Here is a 26249-nt window from a genome sequence, read left to right as displayed (position 1 = left end):
CATATGAACTGGGGCAGGCGGTTTTGCCAGGAGGAAGTTGACAGTTCAACTTCAAACGTGGGTGACGCAGGCCCCCGCTGCCTGCTCCCCCGTCCCACCCCTACCCGCGCCTGCCTGCCCCACCCCCTCCTCCCTGAGAGCGAGACGCAGGGCCGCGGGTGCCGAGCTTGCCAGGCCTGAGGCAGGAGGAGGCCGCGCCCATGGGCTCTCAGCCACCGCCGCTGGCCGCCGTGTCCTTGCTGGGGATGCTGGGTGAGTTCTTGCCCTGGCTTTGCCAGGGCACCCGGGCTCCAGGGTATGTGACCCCGATTCTCCCCACGCCTGACTTTGGGCCCCCTGCGTCGTTTATCTGGAGTGCTGTGCAGATTTGGGGGCACCCAGTCTGCTTCCCCAAGCTTGTGTCTCTGTGCTGTTGGGAGCTTCCTGGGACCCTTCCAGGCAGCACCTGTGCCAAAATCAGACTCACCCAGCCATCCTCCAGGCTCCCCGCGGCACTCATGCGTGGTTGTCCCCGGGCATAGTGAGCGAGCTCCTCCTGAGGCAGCGCTAATGGTGTCGGGGCAGAGACTGGGTCGCAGCAGGTGGGGAGGCTGCCCCTGAGAACTCAGCTGAGCAGATCCGGGTCCTTGGTCCTCTCCAGAGGGACCCCATCCAGACTGGCCAGGGCGTGCACATCCTGGGTCTGCCCGCACTCTGGGCCCAGAGCCCTGCTGTTGGGGAGCCAGCGACACAAGCTAGTGGGCGGTCCTGGGCACGCTGAGGGGCAGTGGGCACTATGGACTGGGAGGCCCCCGCACCGGCTTCTCAGCTGGGCCATGTGTGACCTCGGGGAGGCCCCCGAGCCTCTCCAGGCCTCGGCTCCCCAGTTATGAACTGCAGGGCCGGTGGAGCAGCAGGTGTGACCTGGAGATCTGAGTGCTTCCCTGGGATTGGAAAGAGCAGGGGGAGAGGTGCTGGACTCCTGGGTGGGAGCCCGGGAAGAAGCAAGCGGCTTCCCAGTTGGAAGGGAGGAGATCCGGGAGCTTTGCTGGGAGAAGCCGGGGGTCAGGGGTGAGCGCATGTGGGAACGGGGAGTCTGTGTGCACACCTGGGGGAGAACTCCGTGTGTGCTTTTGGGGGCATGGCTCGGTCCCCCAGTGTAGGCGTCCCTGCCCTCTGCATGGACAAAGGCTCAGTAACACACATGTTCACATGGCCGCTGGCACAGGGAACAGTGAGAACTACCCAGGGCCTCTGTCCTCAGGCCCAAGGACTGGAGATGGGTCCCTGGTAGGCTTCAGCGATCTTGCCTGGGAGTGTCGGTGGCCTCCTGGCCCTGGGGATCCCTGGGGTCAGGCCCTTAAACTGCCCACCCACCCCACTGCGAAAGGGAAGCTGGGCCCAGCCAAGCTCCCAGCTCAGGATGGGAGTGAGGGTCCTGCTCTGCGGGTCCTCCGTCCTGGATCCCCAGGACTCCACACAAGCCAGAGTCAGGAAGACTGGCAGGCAGGGAGACCATGGGCAGCCCCCGAGCACGTGGGTCCCGGCGTGCATGCCCCGTGAGCTGCGGGCCACGACTTACAACGTGCTTTGGGAGGCATTTTCTTCCGTGAGCTTCACCGCAAGCCCATGAAGTAGGCAGGCGCTGCCCCCGCTGTGCAGTGGGGAGATGGAGGCCAGGGCGGGGCAGCAGAGCTGACCTCTGAGCCCACTCTGCACCCTCAGCTAAGAGCAAAGACCCACCAGTGCCTCTCCCGTGAGTCGGAAAATGGCCACGGGACGGAGCTTCGGCCCGAGCACAGCATGTGGCCACCAAGGGCCGGCAAACAGCACAGGCACCCCTGGAGCCAGTCCACAGAAGATGTGTCCCTGCCAGGGCCCTCCCGGCTGGCACCGAACCTTGGGGACTGATGTTCCCTGAGGCCACAGTGTGCCTGGATTGAGAGCCACAGGCCAGGGCTTCCCACAGCTGCTCCCCTCTCGGTCCCAACCCACCTGAGGCTCGCTCGTGTGCCAGGGTGGGACGTGGAAGGGTCCCTGCCCAGTGCACAGCCCCACCCAGCCCGACCAGGCCCAGCCCCGGGACTCTGAAGCCAGCCATGGGATGTGGGAGAGTCACGGGTTCCGCAGCTTGAATCCTGCCGCTGGCTGGCTGGGTGACGTTGGACTGGTTCTGTACTGCCTCGGTTTTCTCACCTGTGAATTGGGAATAACTATGATAGCTCACAGGATCAAACGGATCCATGCAAAGAGGGCTTTAGCGCAAAGCCTGGTGTGTACATTACCACAGCCGCTGCTCTCATTAGGATCACTGCCAGGCTTAGGGCCGCACGGGGGCGTCTCGCTGGACGCTGCCCTCGCTGCGGCTCTCTCTCTGCCATCTCACACAGGCCATTCGTTCATTCACGTACTCATTCACTCCAACTGCAAATATTCGCTGGTGTCCGGCTCTGCACAAAGCACTGCGGGCGCAGTGGCAGCCGAGAGATGAGCCCCTGCCCCCATGGCCCCAGGGCGGCTCCCCGAGGAGACTCCCACCGAGCACACGTAAAAGTGCACGCCAGTATTTAGGAATTGTGGGCCCTGAGGAGTGCGGGGGAGGCAAGAACGCTATGCAGCACCCCGGCTGCATGCTCTTGGGACCACCCTGTGGCTGGGCAGCCAGGGGGCCTCCCAGGAGGTCAGGTCTCATCTGAGACCTGAGACCCAAAGGATGGGAGAGATCAGCCAGGCAGGGCAAAGCAGGGAAGATGGTGGCAGCAGTGGGGGTGGCAGTGGGGGAGGAAGGCCCTGAGAAGGGTAGGGCATCCATAGCAGAGAGAGCGATGCAGCCCTGGCTGGGAGAAGGCTGTGGCCTCTGTCCCAGGCTGCAGAGCTGAGGCCCTCATGGCTCTGGGTACAAAGGGCCAGGTCCCTAGCAGGTGCAGAGTTCCCCAACCAGACAGAATTGCCTGGACATCTACTACACATTGTGCATATATGTGCCTGCGTGCCTCTGGGCCTGTGTGTGCAGCCCTGTGCAGGGGGCTTTGGTGCAATGTAGAGTGGCCACCTGCAAGTGATAAGAACACCTCTCAGAGTCTCTCTCTTCTCTCTAGAAAAACGGGCGCTAATGGCTGCACCCACCTGAAGGGCAATTGCATCAGTTAAGCTGGATTCATTCAGACAGCAAGCGTGGACTGAGCGCCAGCTTTGTGCCCGGCGCTGCTCTCGGCGCTGGGGACGCAGCCATGAACAGAGCCGTCTGGATCCCTGCCTGGGTGGGCCCCACACAGCAGTCATGGTGCCATGGGGAGGCGGTGGGGGGCAAGGCTCGTGAGTGCTGGAGGTCATGCGTGGACATGGGGGACAGACAAGCAGAGGAAGGCCAGGGGATTGGGAGTGCTGGGGAGGCCACTGTCCTGTGGAGGGCTCAGTGGGTCTCACCGAGAGATTGTGTTCGGGTAAAAACCTGGAGGAGGTGAGTGAGCCCCCCTGGCACACAGGCCGGTGGGAGGGAGCTGGGGGCCAACATCTGGACTTGAGCTCCACCCACCCACCCCTATTTTTAAGATTTATTTATTTAGTTGAGAGGAAGAGTTACAGAGAGAGGGAGAGACAGAGAAGAAGGCTTTCTTTCTTTCTTTCTTTCTTTTTTAAAGATTTTATTTATTTGAGAGGTAGAATTTCGGACAGTGAGAGAGGTCTTCCTTCCATTGGTTCACCCCCTAAATGGCCACAATGGCCGGAGCTGCACTGATCTGAAGCCAGGAGCCAGGAGCTTCTTTCTGGTCTCCCACTTGAGTGCAGGGGCCCAAGCACTTGGGCCATCTTCTACTGCTTTCCCAGGCCATAGCAGAGAGCAGGATTGGAAGAGGAGCAGTCGGGACTAGAACCGGCGCCCATATGGGATGGTGGCGCTGCAGGCTGAGGATTAACCTGCTGCGCCATGGCCCCGGCCCCAAGAGAAAGGTTTTCTATTAGCTGGTTTGCTCCCCAAATGGCTACAATGACTGGAGCTGGGCCAATCTGAAGCCAGGAGCCAGGAGCTTCTTCCAGGTCTCCCATGCAGGTGCAGGGGCTCAAACACTTAGGCCATCTTCTACCGCTTTCCCAGGCCATAGCAGAAAGCTGGATCGGAAGTAGAGCAGACAGGACTCGAACCCGTGCCCATATGGGATGCTAGCACTGCAGATGCTACAGCACCGGCTCCACCCCCTGCCCTCTCCCCTTTTTTAAGATTTTTTTAAAAAGATTCTATTTATTTATTTGAGAGGTAGAGTTACAGACAGTGAGAAGAGAGACAGAGAGAAAGGTCTTCCACCCACTGGGTCACTCCCCAAATGGCCACAACGGCCAGAGCTGAGCCGATCTAAAGCCAGGAGCCAGGAGCTTCCTCCAGGTCTCCCACGTGGGTGCAGGGGCCCAAGCACTTGGACCAACTTCTACTGCTTTCTCAGGCCACAGCAAAAAGCTGGATGGGAAGAGGAGCAGCCGGGACTCAAACCAGCGCCCATATGGGATGCCGGTGCCAGAGGCTGGGGCTTTAACCCACTGCACCACAGCGCCAGCCTCTTTGTAAAAATGTTTAATTAATTTCTTTATTTGAAAGGCAGAGTGACAGGGAGAGAGGGAAGGGCAGAGAGAGAGAATCTGTCATCCACTGGTTCACTCCCCATACGGTCACAACAGCCAGGGCTGGGCCAAGCCAGGAGCCAAGAGCTCCTTCCTGTGTTCCCCACGGCCCTGGATTGGAAGAGGAACAGCTGGGACTCTGACCGGCACCCAAAGGGATGCTGGCCCTGCAGACCATAGCTTAACCTGCTGTGCTACAGCACCGCACCCTGCTTTCTAAAACAATAGTTTATTTATTTAAAAAGCAGAGGGACAGGGAAGGGCAGAGAGAAGCAGAAGCTCCAGCCCGTGTCCCATGTGATGCTGGATTAGAACAGCAGCTGGGACTCAACCCGTGCCCCCACGCAGGCCGTCAGCAAGGCAAGTGGCGGCTTAATGCCTCTCGGCCACAGCACCCACCCTTGAGCTTCCTTTCCTGGGAGCTGGAAAAGCCGCCGAAGCAGAGGAAAACCCACGCCCTCATCCCTCCGGGTCCTCAGGGCCTGCCTTGTGCTCTGGAGCAGAGGCACGTGGGCATGACGGCTTCAGATTATAGAAGATGATTCTGTGTACCTGCCGTGTGCTCACAGCAACGCAGCTGAGGCCTGGGGCAATGGCCCAAGATGGAACACCATTTCTGTGAGAGTGAGAATTTGGGCTGTTAACATTCCAAACAGCCTGCTGCTTTTGGATTTGGAATTGCAATAAGGGAGGATAGCCCTGGGTCCCTTCCTCTGGAGCTACCACTGTCACTACTGTCATCTCCTCCTCCTCCTCCACACTTGGAGACTGGAGTCATGGTTCCCACGGGAACCTCAAGTCTCCCCTCTCCCTGGGGGCACAGCTGGGACAAGTGTGGTAGGAACAGCATAGGAAATGGAAGGTGGCCATCGGCAGAGCGGGCCAGAGTCCCATGTACCACCAGAGACCCCCCTCCCCGGTGCCCTCTCTTTGGCCTCAGTTTCCCCCACCAGTGCCATGGGGCAAGAAGGCTGTGGGTGTCTCCGTGGTGGATTCCCACAGGGGACTGTCACGCCATGGAGATGGAGTTTCTATCCTGGTTCTGCCACCTGCTCACTGTGTGGCCTTGGGCAAGTCACTCAACCTCTCTGAGCCTATCTCACCATTGGAGAATGAAGGTGTGCACAGTGTCTGCTTCACAGGGCTGTGAGTGAAAGGTGGAACCCCAGATTTGAATGAGATTCGGGATATGTGAAACTGAGCAAGGGGAGTTCACGTCACCATCACAGTGGAGCCAGGATACAGTGTGGAACCCATGCAGATTGGTGAGGTCACTGGGAAAGGAGAGAAGTAGCAACTGGAAGGCCAAGGCCGAGCGCGGGATCCACCTGCAGGCCAAGGCTGAGCACGGGATCCACCCGCAGGCCAAAGCCAAGCACGGGATCCACCCGCAGGCCAAGGCTGAGCACGGGACCCACCCACAGGCCAAGGCTGAGCACGGGATCCACCCGCAGGTCCCAGCTGAGCGTGGGATCCACCCGAGGCCAAGGCCGAGCACAGGATCCACCCGCAGGCCAAGGCTGAGCGCGGATCCACCCGAGGCCAAGGCCGAGCACAGGATCCACCCGCAGGCCAAGGCTGAGCGCGGGATCCACCCGCAGGTCCCAGCTGAGCATGGGATCCACCCGCAGGCCCCAGCTGAGCGCGGGATCCACCGGAGGCCAAGGCCGAGCACAGGATCCACCCGCAGGCCAAGGCTGAGCGCGGGATCCACCCGCAGGTCCCAGCTGAGCATGGGATCCACCCGCAGGCCCCAGCTGAGCGCGGGATCCACCGGAGGCCAAGGCCGAGCACAGGATCCACCCGCAGGCCAAGGCTGAGCAGGGATCCACCCAAGGCTGAGCACGGGATCCGCCCTTAGGCCCCTCGGGGCGCGAGCCCAGGCAGCGCTCCACGTTTCACAGAGAGCCCGACCTGAGACACAGGATCTCGGCCCTTTGCTTCCTGAAGCCCCAGGGCAGCCTCAAGGCAGACCCCTCCACCAGTGACAGGGTGTTTGGCTCTCCAGGTCAGCAACACGGGGGAGTTCCGGACCCTCCCGCAAAGCAGGGCAGGTGCCATGCTGGCTGCCGATGGCGGCGGCAGTCAGCGAGAAGTTTCTGGCCTGTCGGAGGGCACCGTGCTTTGGGAAGACAGGGCCACGTCTGGCGTCCACCCCACACCTCATCAGCCTGCAGTGGTGCCAGCCCCCTCCCACGAGGCTTCTGGGAGAAACAGGGTCTGCCGTGCAAAACCTTCCCCTGGGCTCTGCACCCGGTGGGAGTACTGCTGCTGTCATGATCACCCACCACGTCCCGGGCCCTCCCTGGGGTCCTGGGTGCTCACTGGCCCCTGAGTCAGCCACCTGCTCATCCCCATCTCCTGCACTGCACAGGGGCTCCAAGTGCCGAGGGAGGGTCCAGGCAGGAGCCCAGCTCTGCCGCCAGCTGGCCTGGGTACATAGGGCTGTGCTCTGTTCTCATCCCCATGTACCGTAGCAGCCTCATCGCCTGTAAGGTGGAGTCAGCCCCGCAGGTCCACGAATGTTCACCTGTGAGTCCCAAGTCCAAAACACACCTGTGCGTTTCCAGATGCTGCACTGGGCACAAATCCTGACCTGAACAAACGGGAGGCTGCTTACAGTACCGGTGGGAACACAGGTTCCATTGCAGACACAGATACGTGTTCAACACCAGGGCTTAAGGTGCGAGTGACAGTGTGGGGCCACCAGGGTACAGCCCATTGCCTGGGGCTCCGAGCGACGCTCCCCGGTGTGGCAGGGCGTCCTATTTTCCTGGACATTAGAATCCATTTGAAAAGTAGAACCACGGTAAGAAGAAACCTCTTTAAACATTGGCTCTAAGAAAATGTAAAACGCAGTACAGAGCAAATAAAACTCATTGGCAGCCGGATACAGCCCTGGGGCTGCCGTGGAGGGAGCCCAAGCCAGGCCCGTCCTAGTGTTGCGGGCCAGGTTGTGGGGAGGGTACCTGTCAGCGGCTGGCAGGAATTCGTCTAATCCTCACTAAGAGCTCCTCAGAGCAGGCAGGGTCAAAATGAGTCCATCTCCGCCAGTGCAGGGACAAGGTACAGGGGGCTTGGGGACAGGGACGAAGCCACCTGATATTGTCCTGCTTTTTGTGCCCTGAGTCTTGCGAGGTCTGGCCCAGTCCAAGCCTCATTTTAGACAGAGGAGGGTGTGGGGGCTCAAAAGGGAGGGAGCCTCCTCTCCTGCCCCAGCTGCCCGGGACTTGGTTTTGGATGGTGGATAATCAGAGGTGGTGGCAGCAGAACCTAGGGCCTCAGGCTACAGGATTCCAGAAAGATCAGGGAGTCCGCCTGCAGCCCCAGAGCAGGCCGAGGGGCCGCAGGGTGTTGGTCCTAGCCCCGTGAGAAGCAGATAAGAATGGAAAGGGGTTGTGGATGACCCAAAGCTGAATGTACGCTTGGACAGGCAGGAAGAAGAAGTACCAGGAGACTCCAAGCCCACGGCAGATCCCCCCACCCACCTCCTCCGTACCCCTAGCCCGTTGGGTCACAGAACCCCAGCGCCGGGGAGGGATCCGGAGTTTCACTTCCCAGAGGGGTGACTTCCCATGGTCCCACAGCTGGCTGGTGGCTATGACTCCCCTCGGCACTGACGCAACAGGATCACGGTGCCTTTGCTTCCAGGGAAATCCATGAGACCCCGGGCAGAGCCTCACCCATTTCCTGCTAATGGTCAGGGCGGCAGCAGGGCAGGGAGAGAGTCCCGGCTCCAGCCCTCACCAGCTGCTTGGGTGAGTGACTGAATCTCTGTTTCCTCATCTACGGCGTGGGGACCAAATACAAACAAACAAGACAGCAGTTCCTTTTCATCTGTGGTTTTGCTTTCCAAGGTTGGCTACCTGAGGTCAACCACCCCAGGTAGTTGAAAGTAGGAGATGGAAAATTCCAGAAGTAAGCAGGTTGTCTGTTTCAAACTGCACGCCCTTCTGAGTAGAGTGATGGTATCTGTGCCATGGTGCTTGGTGAGTCATCTTCTGTCTGGCCAGCACCCACCCAGGCTTGCGCCCTCCCCACCGCGAGTCCCTCAGTAGCCAAGCAGGTCATCAGGTCAGCTACGTTGCAGCTTCGCACAGCTTGTGTCCAAGTCACCCTTATTTTACATTAACGATGGCTCCAGAATGCAAACGAGTGGCGCAGTAGAGACCTCAGGGCATAAAAGCCGGGAGGAAGTTGAACTCCGGCACCGTGTGGCAATGCCGCAGCGTGCGCGGGAAACAGAGTCTGCGTAGGGCCCGGGGCTGTCCACGGCTTCAGGTATCACCAGGGGGGTCTGGGATGGGGGACACTGCTGAACCCACTTCATCGCGTGCTGCCGAGGGCTGACAAAACTCACGTGGGGTGTGGCCTGGGAGAGGGAAAACTTCCAAAGTGCTAGTGGCGCGTTTTCTTCCTGGAAGGTCACTTGGTTCTCCAGCTTGTTCCTGGCTGGGAACGTTCTCCAAGCACAGCAAGGCCGTGCGGTGCTCCATGGGGAGCTTGGTCGCTGCTCTTAGGGCTGTCAAGGTCAGGATTTAGGTTGTGGTCCTCTCTGCATCTCCAAACTTGACCCTCTGAGTGCATCGGGTGGGGGGAGCAGAGGGAATCTAGGTCCGTCCCTTGCCAGCTGGGCCACCTTGGTCGGGTTGCTGGCCGTCTGCCGACACGTGCACCCTGGGCTTGCTGTGGGGGCTGTGGAAGATGAGCAGGGACGTGTGTGAGGGACCACCCGAGCGCGGAGGGGCAGCAGGTGCTCCCCCAGCGCTAGCTGAGGTTCCTGAGGAATGTTGACTCTGCTGGTTAGTTTCCACATCTGGGCCTCTGTGCTTCCCGGACCAGGGAGCCCTCCCACCTGGAAGGCTCCCCAGGGACCTGGAGTCCCGGCCACACTCGCCCCAGCTCTGAGTATTGAGTGTGGGCCAGGAGGGTGCTGGGCTAAGTCCTGTACGCAGATTGCCTCACGTCATCCTCATAACAGCCAGGAAGCTGCTCTTGCACTCATCCCCACGCCGCGAATGAGGAAAACGAGGTTCACAGGGGCTCAGACTTGCTCCCTGGGCCCCACCGGCAGGAAGTGGGAGAGCCGGTGCTCAGACCCAGAGCGGCAGAAAGGTGTCAGCGCCTCCAACCACCTTGTGTCGCACAGCAGCAAAGGGCGGATCGCGGCCCCCAAGCTGCCTCAGCCCTTCCGACTCAGCCAAAGGAGTGAATCTCTAAAGGTGGATTGCCCGGGGCCTGGGGCCAGAAAGAGGTGGGAGTGAGAGGTCAGGGGTGAGAGGTGAACATCTCGTCCACGTTCTCTGGGGCTGCCCCGCCCTCTGCCCTGGGCCAGACGATTGGACGATCCCTCTCTACCGGGCCAGAGCCCCCAGGGCTGACGCTCCCTGTTTGTATCACTTTCCTTTCTTTCTTTTTCTTTTCTTTTCTTTTTTTTTTTTTTTTTGACAGGCAGAGTGGACAGTGAGAGAGAGAGACAGAGAGAAAGGTCTTCCTTTGCCATTGGTTCACCCTCCAATGGCCACCGCGCACCGCGCTGATCCGATGGCAGGAGCCAGGTGTTTCTCCTGGTCTCCCATGCGGGTGCAGGGCCCAAGCACTTGGGCCATCCTCCACTGCACTCCCGGGCCACAGCAGAGAGCTGGCCTGGAAGAGGGGCAACCAGGACAGAATCCGGCACCCCGACCGGGACTAGAACCCAGTGTGCTGGCGCCGCAAGGCAGAGGATTAGCCTAGTGAGCCACAGCACCGGCCAACTTTCCCTTCCAAGGTCAAAGACTCCCAGGGCAGCCAAGTTGGGATCTCAGGAAGACGGCAGTGCTGGTCACAGGGCCGTGATGACGTCATCACGCTGTCTCCGCTGGCGGGGGCTCACATCAGACCAGCTTGAGAACTCTGTGGCAGGAACGGGCTTTTTAAGACACATCTGCTTTTCTACACGCAGTAACAATTTCCCCAGGCAATTCTCACTGCTTCTGATTTAAGCATTCTCCCTGGCCCAGTGCTGGCCCCAGCCGCCAAACCACGAGTCAGACAGATGGAAATCTAAAAGGCTGCTCTTTAAGTGATAAAGCTCACCCAGCACACACACGGGAGCCCCGAGGCCCCCACACCCCATCCCCACCCAGACAGGGCAGCAGCTGGGAGTCCCGCACCATGGGCCACTCTGGCCCCACTCCATGTCCCAAAGGGCCCACACTGGGCTAAACTGAGTCCCTATGAATCCACAACCACTGGGCCTGAGTCCTTCTGTCGCCTGGAGCTTGGGCCTCCACCTCCAGACCTGTGAGCGGCTAACTGCCTTGGGAATCCTAGAAAGCAGCTGACAAGTCAAAAAGCGATGCCTGTTCTGAGTCTTCCTTCCATTCCATTTCTTAAGAAAAAAAAATGATGGTTGCATTGCTACCAAGGGGTGGCACATGGAACTGTGTGCACTCTGAGGGTGATGCGTTTGCACACATCGTGTATGTGTAACACTCCTAGAATCGTGCCCTGAAGAAAAATCCATTTCACTGCCTGCTCACTTTAAAAGGAAAGTTTTTTTTTAAGATTTTTAATTTATTTTTTTATTTGAGAAGTAGAATTATAGACAGTGAGAGGGAGAGACAGAGAGAAAGGTCTTCCTTCCGTTGGTTCACTCCCCAGATGGCCGCAACGGCTGGAACTGTGCTGATCCGAAGCCAGGAGCCAGGGGCTTCTTCCGAGTCTCCCACGCAGGTGCAGGGGCCCAAGGACTTGGGCCATCTTCTACCACTTTCCCAGGCCACAGCAGAGAGCTGGATTGGAAGAGGGGCAGCTGGGACTCGAGCCGGTGCCCCTACGGGATGCCGGTGCCGCAGGTGGAGGATTAACCTGCCACACCACAGCGCCGGCCCCTAAAATGAAAGTTTTTAAGATGGAGGAAAGCTCAATAGCTGCAGCCACTCATTTAATCCCATGATCACTTAGGGGTGCCAACCTGACCACTAAAAGAAACTCCCTGTCCCTGTGATCTTGGGGTGGGTAGGCAGAAGGGGCCCTCCCTCAAGCTGTGGGTGGGTGTGAGCTGGGCACAGGGCTGAGGGTGGCAGCCTCCACTTCCTGACCCTTGCTCTCTCCTCTCTGCAGTCACTTCCTGCCTCGGATGGTCCAGCTGGGATGAGCCAGGTAAGGAAGAACCTGTGGAGAGAGACCGGGAGCAGGGGACAGTCAGGCCAAAGTTCCATCAGACTGCAAAGCCATCGTCTCCGCCAGGGTGAGCCCCACCCTGCCCAGAGAGGGCGAACCCCACCACTTACACACACACACACGCCCACATTTAAGATGCCCCGGGGAGGGGGCAGGTGGATGCCAGTGACGGCCACGGCGCACCCCACGTGTGCTGGTTGTCATGGTCTTTATGAGCCACTCACCAGGCACAGAAAACGGACTGGCTCCCAGGTGCAGCTTGCAGAGTTGCGCGTCCTCTCAGTCCGGCTCCGCAATCCAGAGTCGAGGCCACTTGCAGCTGAGGCTTGTGCACGGGTACACTTTATTGAGTACCTTGCTTTTGATGCTAGACTGTCCTCCTAGGCCAGCGTTTCCCAAACAGGGTTCCGTGGCACACGTGGGACCCTCACTGGAGATCGACAGTATACACTGGCCTAGCTAAGGCTCTGAGAAGTCCTGCAACAAAGAAATCCATTAAACCTCTTTATTCATTTTTTTAAGGTTTATTTATTTATTTGAAAGAGTTACAGAGAGGCAGAGTCAGAGAGAGAGAGATGTCTTCCATCTGCTGGTTCACTCCCCAGATGGCTGCAATGGCTGGAGCTGGGCCGATCCGAAGCCAGGAGCCAGGGGCTTCTTCCAGGTCTCCCACATGGGTGCAGGGGCCCAAGGACTTGGGCCATCTTCCACTGCTTTCCCAGGCCATAGCAGAGAGCTGGATCGGAAGTAGAGCAGCCGGGACTTGAACCAGTGCCCACATGGGATGCCGGCACTGCAGGCAGCGGTTTTACTCGCTACACCACAGTGCAGGCCCCTGCACCTCTTTAAAAGCAGCAACACCACACACATTATGCCCCAGCCTCTTTCCTGCACGTTAACTGGGATAAGACCACGCTGAATGTGTTTGGGAGAAATGATCATGGCTGGAGGCTTTCATGAAGTCACCATGGGGCCTCAGAGGCACAAGGCAGGGGCCCGGATCCCGCATCCATGTCCTGGTTCTGTGCTGTGACAATGCAGACCCCTCAGAGCCCCAGACTCCCCACCTGAGAAATGGGGACCAAGTCTCCCGGTGAGGAGTCAGTGAGTCTGTTGTGAGTCTGTTCTGGGGGCAGAAAGCCTGCAACAGGTGACCAGCCAGTGACCTTGGCAGATCCTGCCCCACACTCAGGGGCCCAAGTGCCCTCATCTGCATGAGGGAAAAGGCAGCCTGACCCGCAGTTCCCAGCCAGGAGAAACCCACACCTGGAGATCACCAGGAACCACCTGGCTCAGCAGTTTAGAAAGTCTCACTCCCTGTGCCCTAACTGTGCAGCCCCGTGTCCTCCCGACACCACCAGGTAATGGCCATGTTTATTCCTCTCCTGCACATATGCCTAGAAGCTCTGTGCAAATACGCATGCATACACACACACATATATACACACACAGTCGGCCATTCACACCCAGGGAGCCACCATCTGTGGATCAAATGTAGTTAGGGCCTGGGCGTTTAGCCTAGAAGGTACGCTGCTGGTTCATTCACCCACTTTCCATATCAGAATGCCTGGGTTCAAGTCCTGGCTCTGCCTGATTCTAGCTTCCTGCTGGTGCACACCCTGGGAGACACCAGGCGGGCAGTCCTGCCACCCACATGGGAGGCCTGGATTGGGTTTCCAGCTTGCAGCTTTGGCCTGGCCCAGTCTTGGCCATTGCCTGCATCTGGGGAGTGAATCAGTGAATGAATGAATCTCTCTCTGTTGGTCTCTCTGTGTCTATCTCTCTCCCCAGGAAAAAAAAGTTAGACCTATGATGTCCATGTCTGTATTGAACTTTGAACATGTTCAGGTTCTTTTTTTTTAAAGATTTATTTATTTGAATGGCAGTTATAGGATGGGGGTGGGGGAGAGAGAGAACCATCTGCTAACTAACTCCCCAAATGGCCAGGCTGAAACCAAGAGCCAGAACCTCCATCTGGGTCTCCCATGTAGGTGGCACAGGCCCAAGCACTTGGACCATCTTCCTCTGCCTTCCCAGGCACATTATCACGGAGCTGGATCGGAAGAGGAACAGCCAAGACTGATCACATGCACACATATACACTCATACATCGGATGCTGGCACTGCAGGTGGCAGCTTAACCTGCTGTGCCACAATGTCAGCCCCATGAACAGACTTTTTTCTTGAATGCTAAAACAGCTATTTACATACATTTACATTGTGCTAGGTATTACAAGTAATCTGGAGATGGTCTAGTATATGGGAGCATCGTGCGGGTTATGCGCAAATACTGTACTATTTTATGTGAGGAATTGGAGCATCTCTAGATTTTAGAATCTTTGTAGAGGTCCTGGAACCAATCCCCCATGCACAACAAGGGACAATGGCATATGTGTATGTGTGTGCAAACATATATGTGTGTGCACACATGCATGTATGTGTACACATGCATGTGTCTCTGTGTATGCATGTGTTTATGCGTTGTGTGCATGTTTACATGTGTGAGTGTACGTGTGCACGCATGTGTGTATGTGTACACACGAGCATCTATGTGTATATGCATTCATGCATGTCTATGCATGCACATGGGCATGTGTTTATGTGTGTGCGTGTGTACATATGTTGCCTATGTGTATGCATGTGTATACATGTATGTCTAATGCATGCATGCACGTGTATACAAGGGAATGCATCTGTATGCATGCACGTGCACATGTGTACATCATGTATTGTGCATGCATGTGTATATGTGTCTATGTGTGTGCATGTATGGTTTATTGTACGTGTGTGTGCATGTGTCTTCTTGTGAGTGTATGTGTGTACACATGTGCACACGTTTATGTGTGTTTTCTCTCCCCTTGTGGAGCTTTACAAAATTCTATGACCCACATTCCTACCTATGACCCAGCAATTTCACTCTTAGTTTATTCCCAAGAAAGCAGGAAATATGTTCACACAAAGACCCGTACGAAGGGACTTCAATGAGTTCATAGAAAATGCATGTTGTCTTTTATTCAATTTTTTCATTATCTTTAAAGAAATTTACTTACTTATTTGAAAGTCAGAGTGACAGAGAGAGCAGGAGAGACAGAGAGCTTCCATCCTCTGGTTCACGCCTCAGATGGCAGCAACGGCTGGGGCTGGGCCAGGCTGAAACCAGGAGACAAGAGCTTCATCCGGGTCACTCATGTGGATGGCAGTGGCCCAAGCACTTGGGTCATCTTCCACCACTTTCCCAGAAGAATTATCCGGGAGTTGTATTCTAAATGGAGCAGCTCGATCTCCAATTGGTGCCCCCACCCCCCGTAGTGCTGCGGCTTAACCCTCTCCGCCACAACACTGTCCCCTAAACGTTGTGTGTGTTTTTTTTTAAATAATAGGCCTCAGCCCACCCCCCACCCCCCCCCCCAGACCTCTGATATATCCAGGAATGGAGATTCTGATGGTGGTGTGACATGAGCACATCTTGTCCCCTGCTCAAAATGCCCTCCCTTGTGACTCTGAACTCAAGGCCCTATTCAGGTCGCCTGGGTCGGGCGGCCAAGCCTGCAGGGCCCCAGGAAGTTCAAGGCTCACAGAGAGCCCAGGAAAGCATCTGGGGGGGGGGGCAGGGATGGGATCTTCCCAGTCTGACTGCCCCCACCTCTTTGACCCCTAGGTTTCCTGGCCAATCTCACCAACTCCCACTCACCGTGCCAGGGCCAGCTGGAGGTCTACACCACGGGCTCATGGCACACCGTGTGCAGCCGCAGCTGGGGCATGAACTCAGAGGGCTGGAAGGACCCCTGGAAGGCCTCAAAGCTCTGTCAGCAGCTGCACTGTGGGGAGGCCCTGGCGGTCGGCCCCTTCCCTCACTTCAACAAACCCCGCAACCAGCTGTTCTGCATGGGACTCCCAGGGTCCTTTGCCAACTGCAGCAGGATCAGCCAGTGCCACTCGCTGGGCCTGGTCTGCTTAGGTGGGTAAGCCGCCAGCCCCACGGGCACCCTTGGCTCGGGCATTGGCCCAGAGGAGGCCACCCAGGGCTTGGGATCTGGGGCCTGAGCAGCAGGTGGAGGGGGGAGGCACTCCTAATTTATGATCACCCCTCCCGACCAGGTACACACACTGGTGGGAGAGCAGGAGGGGGAGGTCACAGGGGAACTGACACCTGTCTAGCAAGGTGAAAAAGCAGGACCTGATTCTGTCGACTGCTAACGTGAAAGTCTCCTCCAAGCCTCTATTTTCCCATCTGTAAAGTGGGGTAGTGCTACCCGCCTCACAGGAGGATGAGAAACAGCATGCGAGTCAAGTGGGCTTACCTAGCTGGCAGCATCCACGCCACGAGCTCCTAGTTGTTCTCGACACTCCAGGCTGCCCCCAGCCCTCTCCCCCCACCCCAAATCCTTCCCTTCTCCTCCTCATTCCCCACTGCACTCTCACTGCAGAGCCCAGGAAAACAACACCTCCGCCCACAAGTCCCCCGCCGGAAACCACTCCGCAGCCCACGGGTAAGAGTGTGCTGAGACCCTGGGGGCTCCCCAGGTTGGGGGGAGCAGACCCAGATGTCCAGGGGGCTCTGAGCTCAGATAAACATGCGCATTTCAGTAGAAGCTTGCCTGGTGCCGTACCAGGGACTGCGCCCCTTCCCAGAGCCGACTGTTGGTCAGCTTTTGCCCACCTGTTGGGGCCCAATAGCTCTCTCCTCTTCCAGCTCCTCCCAGGCTGCAGCTGGTGCCAGGGCCCCGGGGCCTGCACTGCGCCGGCGTGGTGGAATTCTACAGGGGCAGCCTGGGGGGCACCATCTGCGCTGAGGCTCAGGACAAGAACGAGGACTTGGGGAAGTTCGTCTGTGCCACCCTCCAGTGCGGTTCCTTGAAGGAAGTGACAGCGGTCGAGGCTGCGGGGGAGCTGGGGGGACGCAGGCCTCTGCCAATCCGATGGGGCATCCAGAACGCGAGCTGCACCTCCCTGGAGCAGTGCTTCAGGAGAATCCAACCTCAGGACGGCCGCCGGGCTCTGGCCCTCGTCTGCTCGGGTAAGTGGGCGCGGGTTCGAGGAGGGGAGACCCTGGGCTGACGGAACCGCTGGCTCAGTGGTGGCTGCCTGGGGAAGTGGAAGCAGCAGACTCCTGGAGGGTTTGGTGGCACAAGGAGGGAAGAGGGTTTTATAGATGGCTGGGTGGGGCGGGGCTTGCAGGAGGGGTGTTTGTAAATCCAGGGGGAGGGGTGGCCAGAGCGCAGAAGGCAAAGAGGGAAATGGGGTGGGGGGTGGAGCAGAGGGGTCCTGAGCCACAGAGCCAGGAGGTGATGTGGTTGAGGGGAGGCGACAGAGGGATGAAACTGCAGGACAGGCCCCCAGGTGCAAAAGAGGAAGGTAAACAGCAGTAGGCCCCGCCGGGTGAGAAGTGGGGCGGGGGTCTCCATCCCTAGATGAGAGCCTCAGAGAGCTTACATGTCCTGCCCAGGCTCACAGAGCACGGCTTGAGGATTGCCACTCTGGTATCTGAGCCTTGGCTGCTTAACGTGCTGCCCCACCCTGCAGGTTCAGCACCGCCTGGGAGCTGGTGACGAACACAGGCTCTGCCCCCCACCCCAGACCCACACAATCAGAATCAGGAGTCCTGTGAGGGCCCAGGGCGCCCTCTGCACAGCCTAGAAACCACGACTCCCAGTCCCCTGGCTTCTTACAAGCAGGGCCACCCCCACCCAAGCTGCTGGGCAGTAAAACACAGCATCCCCCCACCCCCAGCCCAGACAGAAGCAGCCCCCCAGGCCCTTGTCCCCACTTGCCTGGCAGGTGACTTGCAAAACCATGCCCAGGGGTCTTGCCTCTGAAGTTTCTTCTAAAGAAGATTTACTAAGGCTTTGAAGGTCGACGTTGCTATGGAAACCAGCCAAAGCTCGTGAGATCACAGCTCAATGGGCACTGAGCCGAGCGGGCCTCAGCCGGGGACTCCCGGGCCCCACCCTGACAAGTACAAGTGAACCTGAGTCTCTGCTGGACCAGGCTCCAGCAGCTGAAGGCATGGCCCTCGGGGCCCAGGGCCCGGGCAGCAGGATTCCTGGGTTCTGTTCCACCTGTGAGTTCTCCAGGACTTGGAACAAGTCTTCCCCCACCCTAGGCCTCAGTTTCCCCCTTTCCAAGCAGCAGCAAGAGAAGGAGAGGGCATTTCTACCAGGCCGGGTTGGTTTCCCATGCTCTTCTCTTCCCACCACCTGGCATAAGAGCCAGCTCTGTGCTGGCGGCTGCCCATGGGCACTGCCACCTCGCCAACTTCTCTACAGGAAGTGCAACTCAGAATAGCTGCTGGCAGGTGCCCAGAGGCACAGGGACAGAGTTTGGTCAGGAGAAGTGAGAGAGAGGATGCGCAGGAGGCAGGAAGGCAGCCTGCCTGGCTCCTGCTCACTGCCAGCCCCGGCTTTGCCAGTGGCATGGGCACCGGGGGTCAGCCTGCGGGCTGGGACCCAGGCTTCACCTCCTCTCCCATTGTGTCTTCCTCAGATTTCCAGCCCAAGGTGCAGAGCCGCCTTGTGGGGGGCAGCAGCATATGCGAGGGCACCGCGGAGGTGCGCCAGGGCCCGCGGTGGGCAGCTCTGTGCCACAACTCTTCAGCCAAGGGCACGGCGCGGTGGGAGGAGCTGTGCCAGGAACAGCAATGCGGCATCGTCAACTCCTACTACGTGCTGGATACTGGCAAGAAGGCTGCCTGGGGGTTCTCATGTCCCCAGGAGAAGCTGTCCCAGTGCCACGAGCTTCGGGAGAAAAAAGCCAACTGCAAGAGGGTGTTTGTCACATGTAAGTTGGTCACAGCGAGGGAGGGTGGAGCTGTTTGACTCTCCTTCTGGGACCTGGTCAGTGAGCAAGTCTCTGCAGGACAGGCCCTAGGAGCCAGACAGAGCCCCAGCGCCCACAGAAGCATGGAGAGAGGGCGCTGGGGCACGGGGAGCAACCATGCTTAGCCAGGTGTGTGACGGATACAGAGGAGCCAGCAAGGCACTGTTAGGCAGCTGGTGAATGGTAGCACCCTTCATTCTGTCCTCCACTTTCCCAGGCTGGGAGCTAGGAGGTCAAGGGGTAGAGGGTACATATTTGTTACATGATTGGCAGATAAAGGGAGGGGGGAGTGGCTGGCTGGATGGCTACTGATAGACAATCACACCAGAGTCCTTCAAAAAGTTTGTGGACACTGGAATTAAGAGAAGAAATCTATGCACATTTCCATGAATTCCCTTATTTGAGAGACATAGAGAGGCACACAGAGGCACACAGAGAGGAGTCGGGGGAGAGCGAGAACGCTCCCATCTGCTGGTTTCCTCCCCAGATGCCTGCAGCGGCCGTGGCTGGGCCGGAGCTGGGGATTGAACACTCAATCCAGATCTTCCACGGCGGGGGTGGGGGTGGGGGTGGCGCTGTGTGGCAGGGACCCAGCTACGAGCGCCGTCATGGCCACCCCCCAGGGTCTGCACTAGCAGGAAGCTGAAGTCAGGAGCCAGAGCTGGGAATTGAACTCAGTGACTCTGATATGGGATACGGGCGTCTTAACCAGCATCCTATCTGGGCGGCTGAGCCCCCGCCCACCCTGGGAACTTCCTGGAGGCTCCAGGGATACTGGTCTAAGATGGGAAGGTGAGCAGTTGAAACTAGGCAATGGAAGAAAGCTAAATGGTGGATAAGGTAGTGGCCAGTGGCAGCTGGGGGATGGACTATGGACTGGGTGGGGGCGAGGACAAGTGGCAGAGCCTTCCAGAGATGGATGTGGGTGGGGCCAGCCTTCCAAACAAGCTGGTGATTTGTGGAAGGAGCAGAAGTGACCTCGGGGAAGCTGGGGCGGCAGCAGCAAGCAGCACTTACCCCCCAGGGCTGTGACTGACCTAAGCCCTACCCCTTCTCCAGGCCAGGACCCAAACCCTGCAGGCCCAGCCGCAGGCACCGTGGCGAGCATCATCCTGGCCCTGGTGCTCCTGGCAGTGCTGCTGGTGGTGTGCGGCCCTCTCGCCTACAGGAAGCTGGTGAAGAAATGTAGGTGCCGGTGCCTGGGGCCCCCTCCCCACCACCCCCCAACCCGCACCCTCAGCACTAGCCTTCTCCTGCCCCGAGTAACAGAAACAGAAAGCAGGAAAACCATCGCCTCCGATTGGCCCCCATCAGCCAGAGAGAGGCTGTGGCCATTCTTTCAGGTTGTGGCGGGCTCGCAGGGTCATTAGCAGGGATTATATGACACAGACACACAACGCAGGCCTGGCTCCACCGCTCACCTGCTGCCAGCCACGCCAACAGAGCCGCTTCCTGTCTCTGAGCCTCAGTTTCCTTCTTGGCCACATGGGCACTCTGAGCCCTTGTGAACACAGAGGGTCAGTGTCCTTGCCTTAGGGAACTCCTGGGAGGCCAGAAGTGACACTCAGGAGGCTGGAAGCCGAGAGTCCAGAGCGGGGACAGTGTTGGGTCCCTAGTGCCTGCCCGGTTCGAAATGCCTGTGGTGCTTCCTCTGGGAAGCCGGGCAGCCTGGCACACTCCTTTGGCACTAGATGGCTCTGGTTTCCCTGGAGGCCCGGAGAGACTTCAGGGAGCCAGACCCTAGCTGTCCGTCCTGCCTTCAGCGACACCTGCCAGCTCTCCCTCCTAACCCCTCCCCGCGTTGCTCTCCCCTGCCCGGCCCCCACCCTGACGTGCTTTCCTACTTGTCGCCCAGTCCGACAGAAGAAGCAGCGCCAGTGGATCGGCCCCACGGAAATGAGCCAGAACAGTAAGTGTCCCGGAGGTGGGCCGCAGAGGTAGGGCAAGGTTCTGCCCCATCACAGAGCCAGCGGCTGCCTCTGGTCCCCGCCAGGCTCCTGTAGGGGCTGACTGTCGCCAGCGGATGTCTCCGCACCGGCAGGGCCATGGCTTCTTGTCGGGACAGAGGGCTGAGTGGGTTTTACCTTGAAGCCTCAGCAACCGTGGCCTCCCCTCTGTCATGAGGTCCCAGTGGCAGCCACCTCCTTGGGCAGCATCCCCAACACAGTGGCCAATGGTTGCTCCCAAAAGGGGACCCTGCGATCGAGTCTGGAGAACCATGAATTGAGCAAAGCTAAACATGGTTCTGTATTTCAGGCCTTACTGGACCCTTCGTGGGCATCTCTGAAGCACCAAGCTGCTTCTATCACCAGCTAGCCCATCCCCCACCCCGTCTCCATCCCCTCTCTTCCAGCCGGGACTAGGGACTAGCGTCAGCCCAGCAGATGGAAGCAAAAACGCCCCCTGCACTCTTCTTCCCAAGTCCAGGGCCAAAGCGTTCAGGAAGTCCTTTAGACAATCCAAAGGCCTTCAGCTCCTGGAGGGCGGGGTGTCTATCTGTCCGATCAGTGTAGGCAAATGTGTGACTGACTGACTGACTGCAGGCCCCCAACCCCCCAATCAGATTGCTGGCCGAGCCCAACCTGCTCTTAAAGTCTGCCTCTGACCTTGGTAGCATGACTTCTCCAGGAAGAGAGGAAAGTGGGGGTGCACGGAAGAGACTGTGGGTGGCTGGCCTTTTCCCTATGACATCCTCAACAGCGCATTAGGGCCCCAGGGGACCCCTGGGAAGGCGTGGGAGGACAGAGCACCCCGACTAACACCGTCTCCCACACCTGCTCAGTGTCCTTCCACCGCAACCACACGGCCACCACCGTGCGCTCCCAGGCGGGGAACCCCACAGCCTCCTCCCACGTGGATAACGAGTACAGCCAGCCTCCCAGGAACTCCCGCCTGTCCGCTTATCCGGGTAAGTAGCAGGGGTGCTCCCAGGCGGGCAGGGCCCAGCCTGGTCACGTGATGTCCTTGAAGCTCACATGACTGCCCAAAGAGAGCAGGGAGGCTCCAGGGGACCAGGGCTCAAGCTGTGTACTTGACAGCAGGCAGAGGCCGAGCGTGGAAGGGGTGGAGCCCTCCCAGGCCTCAGCGGGCCCTGTGGGGCTGTGAGCCACTCATCTACAGAGCAGAATGCACTTATTCGGGCAGGTGGGCGCTGTTAACCCCGGCCTCGCTGTGACCTAATGCGCCTGTTTCCTGCAGGGCCTTTAAGGGGTCGATGGTAAATGAGGCCCCTTGGATTCCTGGGAGGCCAAAGACAGCCATTAAGTGGCCTGCAGGAGCCCTGTGCCCCCTTGCTAGTGTGAACAAGCATGCCCCAGGGGCCCGGAGTTCAGCATCATTAGTGAGCACTTGGCTGATCTGATCAAAACAGACACAGGGGCTGTCATCAGCTCAGAAAGTCCCTGTGATCTCTCCGCCCATGTGGGCAGCAGCCCTTGGCTCTGAGGTAGCCCCTGAGCCCTCTGCAAATGACCTCCTTTCTTTCCCCAGCCCTGGAAGGGGCCCTGCATCGCTCCTCCACGCAGCCCGACAATTCCTCCGACAGCGACTACGACCTGCACGCAGCGCAGAGGCTGTGAAAGGTGCATGTGACCCCGGCCAGAGGCCCAGCACCCCAGTGTCCCCACAGCCCTAGGGACCAGCGCCAGCCACCCTACTCCTCTCCTCGTCCCCTCCTGCCCGCACCTGAGTGCCTGGGTTCTTGCAAAGGCAAACAGCAAGTGCCAGCAATGTAGGTGTTGGCGCTGACTCGAAGCAGAGGAATCCTCCACCTGAGCCCACCTGGAAGCCCTCCCACAAGGCCCTGGGGCACCAGCAGCGGGACAAGCAGCTGTGCCGTCGGAGCCCAGGGCTGGGCCTGTCCCGCACCTCCCCAAGTCACCTGCGGGGACTGGGGTTTCCCCCTCCAACAGGTTTCCGTCTCACCCCACAGAACTGGCAACCCAGAGCTGGACTCATCTGTCCGGAGAAAGCACGCAACCTCTTTTCCCTAGTTCAGCAACAGCGGATTTCTACCCCAGCCAGAGCTGGACAGAGACCAGGGTGCCTTCGCACACATCCTGCTACCCACAGGGGCAGGCCAGCTCTTACCTTCCCCGCCCAGACAGACCCTGACCCAGGCGAGGACCATCACAGTGGCAGGCCCAGCCCCTCCAGGTGTGGCGCCTCTCAGTAGAGACTTGGGGGTGTCCAGAAGCTGGCCCCCTTTCCTAACAGGGGCAGAATTGGCCTTTCTCCTTGGACCGTGACCCCGGTGAGGAATGACAAGGAAGCTCAGAGCTGTTGGGGGTGATTCCCTGGTGTATGGTTGGTGTGTTCTTTGTAAACCATGCTTCTCCTACTACCCAAGGACGGGAGTGCTCGAGCCTCTTCTAAGGATACCTGCAAGGAGGGAAACTGTAGCCGTCACACTCAGAGGGCTGCACACCTGAACACAGACAGCTGCACCTGCCCACAAGGGAGGCAGTGGGTACCTGGGCTCAAACAGCCACCTGACCCAACGCCTCATCCCAATGCAGTATACCCTCAGGGGCCACTGGCAGGCAAGGGCACAGGTGCTACCCCAGGGCCTGGCAGGGGGCACACCTGGTAAATCCATCCCAAGCCAATCAGTTAACTTTCTAACTGGAGAGTCAGAGAATGGGGCTGGTATGCGCCTTGGGTTGGAATAATTCCTTTAACCAGTCTGCACACTAAGATCCCAGCCACACAGGCAGTCCTGCGATGCCAATGTCCTCAACTGCAGGCGAGGAGTGGGAACCTAACTCGGAACCTGGGATCTAATGAAGGGAGAGGCTGTGCCCGGATCCCCAAGCCCTCGGGCATCAGGAGGCTCTGTCAGGTGATGAAGTAGCACGATGGATAGCACGTTTTGGGTTTGGGGGTCTTTCTCCACTCGATTTGGCTTTCTAGCTACTGGGAGCACTGATATCAACAGTCAGAGCCAGTCACAGAGTCGTGGGTGGGGAGCGGTGCTAGCACGCCAGGAGTCTGGTCAGCACCCTGGACCCCAGCCAACAGCCTCCCATCAGGCCTCCCTCTGAGCCCAGGGGGCCAGGCCTGGGTCATACACTTGCCCCAGACATGCTGGATATCCATCCTTAGGGTCACCCATTTACCTGCCCATACCTGGGGTGGGGGTAGGTGAGAGGCTACTCTTAGAGGAAGTGAGACCCCAAACATTTCCTATATAGGTCTTTCTTGATAAAGGCTCTTTGATGTATTTGACCACCATATGGTGACCTCAAAGCAACTATGGTCTATTTAAAAAAAAAAAAAAAAAAAAACCACCCCACCAAAACCCAATTTAGTAGAGGAGAAAAATGTCTTTAGAAGACTGTTTTTCGGGCTGTGGTAGGCTTGGGTGATATACTCCAAAGGCATCGGTCTGGTCATGCAGCTGAATGGGAACCATTTGAGTCTTCAAGTCTTTGACAAGTTCCGGCCTTGGCTGGACTGAGCCTGAGGGCCATCAGGTAGGCAGTGACCCACACAGCCAGTCTTCCGCAGCTGCTGGACCCCCTGCTGTGTGACCTGGGCAACCTCAGAGTCCCCATTGCTGCTTCACAGCCACCTACTACAGAACAGGGGCTGCTCCTCCCACTCACCTGTGTTCCCAGCACCCCAAGCCTCTCCCCTACATGTTACCTGGATGGCCTGTGGAAGGCTTTGGGCATGCAACCCGATTCTAGCACATTCTCTTTATCTCTAGGAAACTGAGGATCCCAAGGGAAGCTCCCCTAGACTGGAGAGCCGTTAAGTTTAAAGTTGAGGTGTGGTTTGAGTGTTGTAACACTCCCAAGCCGATGCTTGGGACACCTGCATCCCAGATCAGGGTGCCAGTTTGAGTCCTGGCTACGCCGCCACCTCCGTCCTGCTCCCTAACATGCCTGGGAAGCAGCAGGTGGCAGCTCAAGCTTGAGTTCCTGTCACCCACGTGTCACCCAGAGTCCTGGGCTCCTGGCTGCAGCCAGGCTGTGGTGGTCATTTGGGGAGTAAACCAGAGGATGGACGTGCTCTCTCTCTACCTTTCAAGTAAATAAATACTTTTTTTAAAGTTATTATGCATCCGGGGATGTGGGAGTATGGAATGAACTAACATTCCATACTGTACATACATTTGGCCTTGCCCCAGGCAGCAGTGCCAGGTCTGCCCTGAGCCTGGAACCTAGTAGAGGCTCTAAACTGGACAAGGAGGGCCCGTCCCAAGTAGCAGGCTCTGCAGGAAGGGGTCCGCCATGGCCTGGCCAAGTGTACCCAGTGATTTCATAGGAGGCAGGCCTGGGGAGCACCCGTGCCCCAGTGGGGCTGCCACCCTCACGTGACCAGCCAGCACCGCTCATGACATCATCCTGTCCTGGGAAGCCTGTCCCTCCACTGTCGCTCCCCCTCTTCGTGGAGGAACGACACAGGACCCTGCACTGTTCTTTTGTCTGCTCGGCCCTCCCCGGGTTTGCTGCTGGTTCTTCCCGGGTTGGCTACCGACCCTTCCACCTCCGTGGAAGGGCGGTTCCCCCTGCCACTTTCCCCACTTCCGCGGGGGAGCGGCACACCGCCGGCCGGCTCTCTCGGGGGCTGCTCAGATGTTATTCGGATGTTCCCGGTGCATGTTGTCTCTCTCCTCCTTTATAGTCCTCTTCCACCAATCCCAACTCTGCTACCCACACGCCGAGTATGCTGCTCTCCTCCAATCAGGAGCAGGTCCTGCTGTTTATTGGTTGAACTGGAGGCAGCTGTGTAGAAGCTGTTTCCTCCTCTCCCAGCGCCATATTGTGGGAGAGCAGATGCATAGAATAAGTCTTAATTCCAGTAACAGTCTAGTCTGAGTTGCTCCCCAGACTCCACCTCCTGCTGCCACTCGGAACAACCTGTGGCAAGAGATTTCACTGTGCTCCCGGAGACACCTGAAGCTTCTTCCTACAAAGCCAAGAGAGCAAGGCAAGGCCAGGGTTTGGTCAGGGGCGGAGGGCAGTAGATGCTGGAGCCCTGTGACCCAGCTGGGTCCTGGGGACAGCGTTCTGGTGCCAGACTGGCCTCCTGCCTGCAGGAGATCTGGTCCCGCCTCCACCCCACCCCACCCCACCCCCCAGGCTGTGCCACCTGGTCTCTGAGCCGGCCACCCTGTGTCTTCTCCCCATTTGAAATTGGGGCCCAAAGGGCAACTGAGAGGACACAAGGAGATGACGCACATGACATGGAGGCACGGCCCGGCGTGTTGATCTGGCAATTCTCCACGTCTCTGAGCAGTCTGCAGGGAAGCAACAGTAGGGCTGACTTGCCAGACCAGGAGAAACCAGGTCTTGCCATCCCTGGAAGCTGCCGGTACTGCTGAAAGCAGAGGACGGCCGCCCAGGCCGCCTGACAACCGGTGCAGCAGCAGAGCTCCGGGACGCTGGACGGGGGCAGGCTGCTGGCTGCACAGCCTGTTCGGCTGCCCCTGCCCCTCTGAACACTCCCCGCAGTCCCGCTCAGAAGCTGGGTAGGTCAGGGAACACACTGGCAGGCCGCATTCTGGCCAGCTCAGCAGGTGCCAGGAAAAAAAAAAAAAAAAAAAAAAGGGCATTCCTGGCACAGCTGAGGCTTGGGTGCCACCTAGTGGGATCCTGAGGCCTCGCAGGCCACAACTCTCCAAGGCAAAAAGGCAGACTCTGAGCAGAAAAAGGCTGAGAAGCAAA

The 26249-nt window shown here is 58.4% G+C and overlaps 1 protein-coding gene and 1 long non-coding RNA gene across 2 annotated transcripts; one reads left to right on the top strand and one right to left on the bottom strand.

Annotated features, from left to right (window-relative positions):
- The first annotated feature begins 160 nt into the window (after window positions 1–160).
- On the top strand, window positions 161–22899 carry CD5 (CD5 molecule). Its single transcript, NM_001082177.1, is given in 10 exon segments — window positions 161–252; window positions 11701–11739; window positions 15419–15718; window positions 16188–16250; window positions 16454–16777; window positions 18244–18537; window positions 19636–19761; window positions 20432–20485; window positions 21359–21484; window positions 22066–22899. Coding segments are annotated over 10 exon segments (1467 nt in total). The 5' UTR covers window positions 161–200; the 3' UTR covers window positions 22155–22899.
- On the bottom strand, window positions 11131–16553 carry LOC127487479 (uncharacterized). The gene is made up of 4 exons (XR_007914324.2): window positions 16421–16553; window positions 14811–14910; window positions 11985–12237; window positions 11131–11751 (listed from the first exon to the last, which is right to left on the bottom strand). It is a non-coding gene; the product is annotated as an uncharacterized lncRNA (long non-coding RNA).
- Window positions 22900–26249: the final 3350 nt, after the last annotated feature.

This window comes from Oryctolagus cuniculus, chromosome 1 (assembly GCF_964237555.1).
Source record: "Oryctolagus cuniculus chromosome 1, mOryCun1.1, whole genome shotgun sequence".
NCBI classification, from domain to species: domain Eukaryota; kingdom Metazoa; phylum Chordata; class Mammalia; order Lagomorpha; family Leporidae; genus Oryctolagus; species Oryctolagus cuniculus.
The sequence above is the reverse complement of the archived record's forward strand: the minus strand, read 5'-3'. Positions and strand labels throughout refer to the sequence as shown.